Below are 7,976 nucleotides of genomic sequence, written 5' to 3' on the forward strand. Positions count from 1 at the left end.
TTTTAGATATGTCTTTAATGTATCATGTTACAAAAACATTTTTCATTATTAATTCCTGGAGTTAATCGGATTGCTTCCTGTTCCTTCCATTAGATCATTTGTACATTTAGTAGGAGGTCTTCCTACGCTTAAACGTCTACTTATTAATATGATCAACACTCCTACTTCAGTGAAAAGGAAATCCATAAAATTCTTTGACGAGATTCTTCCGAAACTGCCCTTAATCCTGTTGTGACCAAGTTGTTTATGACTATAAAGTGAGAGCACTTATTAAATTTCTCTATAATGTTAAGGTATATAAAGTAAACTCATTTCAAACAGAAGCACCACAGTAGACGTTAGTTTTTTAAATGAGGCAATCGCCAAATACAAATTTAATTATAGTTTTTTTTTTTGAAAAGTATATTTGAATATCACTAAACGTTAGTTGTATCAGCCAAATTGTTTGAAATTATTTAAAATACGTAACATCCATTCAAAGACTCGTAGGGTCTATATCTTTTGCTTGGTTTATTTGTTATTTTCAAACAACATTCTCTATATCATTCAGCGCATCAGCGATGGTTTTACAAAATCGTATCTATCATAATAATTCAGTAATGCGGTTTAACAATATCTTAAAATTTAAACAACTGACGTAGGTATATTTAGTAACAGACAGTATAATAGTAAGTCTTAATTATTACTGTACAGGTCTTATGGTTATCGCAAATGTTATTCTGTCTCCACTGTCCAATGATGGCCTACTACAGGCAATAGTACCATTAATTGACCTAGAACATTCCAGACTAAATTATGTCGTGTGGTGTCACGAAAGTAATCAACGTTTTTGAAAAAGTTGCAAAATGGACGTTAGCAATTACCTATGAGCGGGACCTCAATTTAAAAACGCTCAAAGGGTTTCCGCAAACGATTCGCTCTTTGGTCTTTGGACAAATAAAAGTGTTTCACTGTAAAAATATTCCACTATAATTAACCATCGTGTAGTTTTAGTCTCGGTATAACTGTAACAAGCATATAGAAATTAAAGATTAAGAATTATTTTTAACGGATTTTAAACGCGATTTATTCATTATATTATATTACCACGCTCGCTGTAAGGTGTTCGAAACGTCGGTATAATAACATGTCGCGTATATGTATAAATCGCGTTTAAAATCCGTTAAAAAGTCTTTAATTTCTTAATGTATTACTCGCGTAAAATCAAACACAAGAAAATACTATATAACAAGCATAGTTTGTACAATGGTAATGTTTATAGATGCATTGTGCATGCAAAGTTGATTATGTGCGTGAGCTGGTGTTGTGTTCTCCCTCTCTTCCCTGTAAAGAACATTTGCCAACAAATTTCTGGGGAAACCACATCAAGATAACGCTAGGATTACTCTAAGTGGTATGGAAAAGAGTTATCTCGCGAAACGCGTTGTTTGAAACAATGCGGCATTTCTATACCTAAACTATCGATTTAAGGAAAAAAATGTTAGCCTATAAATTGTTGGAGATCGCTATTAGTTTATTGTACACCGAAGAGACGTCGTGAAATAACTGAATTTTTCGACGCCATTAGATTAAAAATTGTACGTGAAATGTTATAGGCAGATGAAATTTCGAAAAAAATACCCCCTCGAAATTCAAAATTTACCCATTTTCCATATCCTTACTCGAATTTCTATGCTAAAAAACTAAAATACTTTCACAGAAGTAAAGATCACATGTTCACAGTTAAGTTAAAACACAGCTCCATTTATTCGGAAACACCCACACTGTTCACACGATATAAGACAATAAGGTAAATCTTCACTAATAATTATTGTTCAATGGTTAATACGCGTGTGGGTTATTACAACCGGTTTTATCAATTGGTTATTTCTTATTTCAGATTTATGGATAAGCAAATATTGACATTAAATAATCTCTAAAACCTTCCTCTTTGACTCAAAAAATCTTTTTAATAGTGCTCTTAGAATGATTGCGATACCATTAAATATCCTAATTTATGACGTGGAAAGGGAAAATTAAAAAATAAATAATTGACTAGCAAATACATTAAAATAAGCATACGAATTTATCGAGAAGTAAATGTTATTAATACGTTTTCCTTTTTTTTCTATTTTTGTCAACCGACTCAACAAAAGAGGAGGTTATTAATTTGACCGTAGGTATGTTTCTTTTTGTTTGTCACCTCACAAATGTTAATTAACGTGAATCGATTTTTATGATTTTTTTCTTAATTGAAAGACGGTGCCTGCCATGTGGTTCATTTTAATTTATGACAACCAAAGCATTATGACGTGAAGAGAGACAAGTAAAAAAAAATTCCATTTATAACCTTAGTAAGGGAGTACCGATGGATAAAAATAATAAGGTTAGGCCTATTCTAGGCCTAGAATAATATGTGTTAATATATCTGCGGTTCTAAGCCTTTATTCCGGGGAAATTTGGGTACTCTGTGGTGAACGGTTTGTTAACCTCGAAACAGAAATAGTGGAAGGGCAAGGAGTAGATTAATATACATGTGGAAGGGCCACGAGTCACGATTATGATGGTCAAGAACCAGACGTGAGGTATTTTTTGATAATCGAAATGTGGAGTATCGAGTGGTGGTACTATTTTAGCATGCCTGTTTACACTAACTATTTTATATAAACAGTGAATTCATATTACGAATGAATGTTCTTTACTATAGATAAAACCAAAAGAAAGTGATCAATGTTCAAAGACTGAAATAGTTGTTGGGCAATTGAGTTTTATTGAAAATCTTTTCTTTGGAAGGTATGTTGCACACGAGATCATTGTTATCTATGTAAATAATTAATTAATTAAACTCGAATTGTATTCACTTCGACGAATCCCTGATTTTCCCATAAATTGTGACCAATGTTCATAATTTTTGATATAAATAATTTCGAAGCACCATTTATTGTCCTTTTATAAACTTCTTCCGGCGTATCTTCACGGAATATTTGAATATCTGCTGAGTGAGTGATGTTTCCTAAAAAGACATATCAATAAAAATAAAATATATCATACAAACGAATTGCTTGTGAATAGTAAACAGCTTCAAGTTCTAGGAATTTTAATTTTCTCAAGTCTAATTGAACACCTTCTTAGTATACCTAGATACTCTATACTGGTAAAAAATAAAAAAATGTAATTTTTAATATTGCGTTAAGAACCTGCCAATTCTTCTTCAAAGATATTGAAATAATTTTGCCATTTACCAGACAATGAGGTTTAATCTTGTAAAACGAACCTTTAGACTCCTAAGCTTTAGAAAACATTTAAAGACATGTTATGTAGGATTTGATTTACATTTGGGATAGAAAAGACCTAGGATTGTCTAATGAAACGATTATAAAAATAAACGCAACGTTATAAAAAGTTATAAATATTACATACTTAGTTACTACAGTTATATTTATTTTGATAATAAACCAAATACAAACAATCTTTAACATATAAAAAAGCCATATAAACCTAAGTAATTAATCATGAAAATCGTTGAACACAGATCCAGGAAGAAGAAGGAACGACACTGAATAGAAATTAATTTGTCGTTATTTAATCATTATTCCGCAAACAGTAATCAAGTCCATAATGGACAAAGCTGACCGATATATTAACGGCATAGTTCGGGTTCGAACTCTGAACCCTGGATGAGAACTAAATTATTGTTAATGGAGCAGAAGTTGATTGACATGGATAATTGTTAAAGCATGAATCGCCGACGTATGTCGTAATGAGATTAATATGTTTGGGATTACGTTACTGCTATGGTGATTGAATTGAAGAACCGAATGTTTGTTACTGCTATTTAATTCTATTATCTTACCGAGTTAAACAATTATTAAATACGAATTATGTTCATCATAATTCATATCTAATATCAATATTTAATATGGGCTAAGCTTTACTACTTAAATAAGATATGCTGATAATCTCCTAATATACAATATTCTCGTATCACATTGTTCGTTCCCATACTCCTCCAAAATGACTGGACCGATTATTATGAAATCTTGTGTACATACCGGGTAAGTCTGAGAATCGGGTAACATCTATTTTGCATACCCTTAAATTATAAGAGTAATGTAGAAATGCGTTTGCCAGGTCAGCAAGTTTTCTATAAGTTTATTGATAATCTCTATATCTACATCAAAATGACTCTCTGCTTCTTACTTTTTCTTGTTGTTTGTTATTGTCTAAGGAGGATCTTATTAAAGATAAACTTGAGAAGTTTTCGGTAAAATAAAAAATTAGTATATTGAATGGTCATGTGTTTGACCTTTGATTTGGCAAAAAGACATGTCGCAAGACCTAACAATAGTGACAAAGAATCTAAACTGCTATCGATCAAGCACTTATGTAATTTGCATCCAACTAAAAATGGTCGGTTGTCATGTTAATTGTTAAATTATAGTATCTTCACTGCTATGTCTAAAAGGTCTAATTTGATCGGATTAAGGGACTTGAATGTACCTAACATAACATTACCAATAGAATAATAATATGTACACATATCAGTATATAACAGTATTAATCTGGCAGATCCGCACAAATTAGTCTGTTCTCTTTTAATCTACATTTCCATGACGTGCATCACACGTTTTTTTTTATTTATTAATTCGAATTAATTGATAATTAACTTGAATAAGAACGCCTTATATCGCCAATCCATACTAATAACATAAAACTGAATAGTTTATTTGTTTTTCCGCGCTAATCTCGGGAAATATTGTACCGATTTAATAAATTAATTCACCGTTGTCTATGTACGTGATCCCTGAATGCCATAGGCTTAGGTAGCACGGGCGAAGCCGGGTAGACCACAAATTTTAAATAAACACTTTCATTCATAATATGTTAGTAGATATTGCATTGAGAATACGAAAGAATAATTGCAGGAAGGTATTCTGAAATAAACATTTCCTTTTCACAATTTTACTATTTTAGATATAACTTTGAATTTAAATAGTATCCCGTTGAGCTAGCTCGTTGGGATAAAAAATACATTTAAGTATGACCAAAGAGTTTTAACTACAATGATACTAATTAAATGACTTAGAATTTTACAAAGCCACGGTCTCTTTTATAAATATGGTCACAATTATAATAAAAAGCTTTTCTCTTTATTCCTGGATGTGTATTTTATTCCTGTTACAAGTTTCATGGTATGAATAATTAATTATTAACGCTTTCTCTATTTAACTATGAAATGAGGTTACAGAGTGATTAAAAGGGACCCTGTGGGCGTACAGTTAGGTTACAAGGCGTGTATTTATTAATTAATTATTTAATAACATTCATAGTTTAAGTCTTAACATCGTCGCCTTATGTTATTGCGGCTTTTGTATCATCGACATTTCATCTAACTCGAGCGGCCTGTGAAAATGTCTTTACCGATCAAATTGGACTCAATTGGATTTGAAAGCGGGATACAAATTTTATGGCATTACTTTGTGATGATCGAAATGGAATTTAGTCCCATTGATTTTAATAAATGCACATCATGCGATATTTATGGACAAAATTTAACACGCCAGATTTTCCTAACTGAGTTATTGAATATTCTTTTCTAGAATTTCCTTTTATTAACACATCTGTAATGTATTGTTTCTTCATCGTTATTCTTTGCTTACCATTCGGCATGATTTTTTAATCACAAGAATTAAATTAACATCGATAATAATAATATATGCGTATATATAATGTATGCGTCCTCTATATTCTTTCACAAAATTTTTAATAGATACCATAACAATAGCATCAGCTACGTCAGCTAGTATAATACTCATATACTGGCCTTCGTTTTAGCACTAGGTGTAAGCTTAAGTCTTATAATTATAATAATTTACTACATATACCATAAGTAATTGTAAGTTTTTCAGATGAAAGCATGACACAATTCATTTCATGGCATACCCTTGTCTTACTGCATATCAGTTATACAGGAATTAGTACGTTATTATAATATGTGTGTTATCGGTTAAATATTAACCTGCGTTCAGTCCACTCTGGTGTTCCACATAGCAGTAGGTGTATCCAATAAACACGCCTACAGCTATAGCAGACATAATCATGACAATTAGGGCTGCAGTGCATATGACACATACCATCCATTTTGGCTTACTGTAATCATAGTTAATATAAATTTAGAAAATTTCAAGAAAACGACCGAAATATGGAGAAATATTAATGTAAATTTTAAGTTTCTCTGTTTGTTTCCAGACATAGTCATAAGTTGATGCGTTAGTAGAAAACGGTTGTTTTTATTTTATATCACGATTACAGTCTTGTGATGATAGTTCTGTGTAAATTATTGCTCTGAGGTAGCTTTCAAGTATATAACCAAACATTATCTAGAAAACAACTTTCTATTTTAAATTTACTTATCAAAACAGCTTTGTTTCAGTGACAATGATATTATTCTAATGGAAAATGAAAGCATTTAGCTGTAATTTAGTTTAAGTGTTAGAAAGTGGTCGTGGTCGCTATTGTACCTACTTTGAATATTAAAATATGCATTCGGTTGGTTTATAAAACTTAAACTTTTCCAAGAAAAAAACTTACTTTTTTAAGGACTCTGGTAAATTTTCAGTCTTTAAAATCGTATAGTTTGTCATATTATTAAGCTTTTAAAAATATGAATATCAAAAAATAGTTGACATGACAGATCAAACCAAGGATCCGTTTTTTAAATATATGTTTCAGACAGTTATAAAAAATGTATTAAAATGTTTTTTTTAATTTGTTTATTTAATTAAGGATATTTATAATGACGTTTTACTAAAAGGGAACAAATCAAAGCAATATAATGTTGAATTTCAAATAAAAAAAAAAACTTAAAACATGTTGCAAAGATCTCTCTCTCCTCTCTTTTAGCTATGTTCTCGTGATTATGGCTAGCTTTTGACGTATAGATTTTAAATATTTTATTTTTTACTATATTTTTAAACTTTATATTTACTTATTTTATCTAAAGTAAATAATGTGCCATTGTTCTGCAATATTAGCTTGTTTCGGAAATTTGACTTATATTTTTGAAAAGTAAGTAAATTATATTTAGCGATAAATTATCTCTATTACAAACCCACTTTCTACTTTCTATATCAAAATGTTGAATTCTTAAAAATTGTCTCATTATTCGATAAAAACCGCATGAGCAAATGCTCATACAGTTTCAAGGGATGATAAGTGATGAACTATTTACAATAGTGGGATTTAATACTCATAAACTTATAAACCGCTCAAAATGATTAATGAAATTAGCCTTAAATAAACATCTTTATCATTTAAAAACGGCTGAGAATAATTAGAATAATTTCTAGTTACTGTGATGGTTTTAAATGGAAACGTTTAAATAAACGTTTCTAAGGAAAACGCAAAAAAAAAGAATTGAGATATTCTATTTATTATTGTTAATAATTTTTGATATTATTTCTTCGTTGAATAATTAATGAATACGGGGTTTTTACAGTAAATTCACGATAAATTGCATGTTCAAGCGGCATTTTTTCTAATTACGAATTGTTTTATTATATTTGAACGGTAGGTGAAGAAATTTTACTTTAATACATAATAGTTGATTACCACCCGCCATTGCGCGAAACGGTGAAAGAAAACATCATGAGGAAACCATGTCCAGAATCTCAAAATCAAAATTACATTTTTAACGAACTCGCACTTGGCCAGCGTGGTGGATTATGGTCTGAACCCTCATAGGTGGTCCACGTCCATAGGAGGTCCATAGGACAATGATGATGATAGTTGGTTTCTTTAATTTTCAGACTCTCGGCATGCTGTGCTGCGGTAGCTGTTGTCTCGTGTCTTGTTTCAACCTTAATATTTATGTTGTGTGTTGGAATTGGCCTCGGTTACAACTATTGCTACGTTGACTACACTTCTGGCAGAGGAATAGAAGATGGTATGGTCAACGGGATATATCTTCATGATAGACACTTGAATTTTATATAACA

At 30.9% G+C, this 7,976-nt stretch overlaps 1 protein-coding gene across 1 annotated transcript; it reads right to left on the minus strand.

The window, feature by feature from the left end:
- Positions 1 to 2,819: 2,819 nt before the first annotated feature.
- On the minus strand, positions 2,820 to 6,623 carry LOC119830970. The gene is made up of 3 exons (XM_038354162.1): positions 6,571 to 6,623; positions 5,999 to 6,129; positions 2,820 to 2,992 (listed from the first exon to the last, which is right to left on the minus strand). The coding sequence occupies exons 1-3, from the start codon at positions 6,621 to 6,623 to the stop codon at positions 2,820 to 2,822; spliced, it is 357 nt and encodes a 118-aa protein (XP_038210090.1).
- Between the last annotated feature and the right edge of the window lie 1,353 nt (positions 6,624 to 7,976).

This window comes from Zerene cesonia, chromosome 12 (assembly GCF_012273895.1).
Source record: "Zerene cesonia ecotype Mississippi chromosome 12, Zerene_cesonia_1.1, whole genome shotgun sequence".
Classification (NCBI taxonomy): domain Eukaryota; kingdom Metazoa; phylum Arthropoda; class Insecta; order Lepidoptera; family Pieridae; genus Zerene; species Zerene cesonia.

Excerpts from the sequence above, each read along its gene's own strand:
- LOC119830970 (XM_038354162.1), bottom strand. The coding sequence starts at position 6,623 with ATGACAAACTATACGATTTTAAAGACTGAAAATTTACCAGAGTCCTTA. Across the intron at positions 6,130-6,570 it reads TTACCAGAGTCCTTAAAAAA|TAAGCCAAAATGGATGGTAT; the intron begins GTAAGTTTTTTT and ends CTATGATTACAG. Across the intron at positions 2,993-5,998 it reads CCAGAGTGGACTGAACGCAG|GAAACATCACTCACTCAGCA; the intron begins GTTAATATTTAA and ends ATGTCTTTTTAG.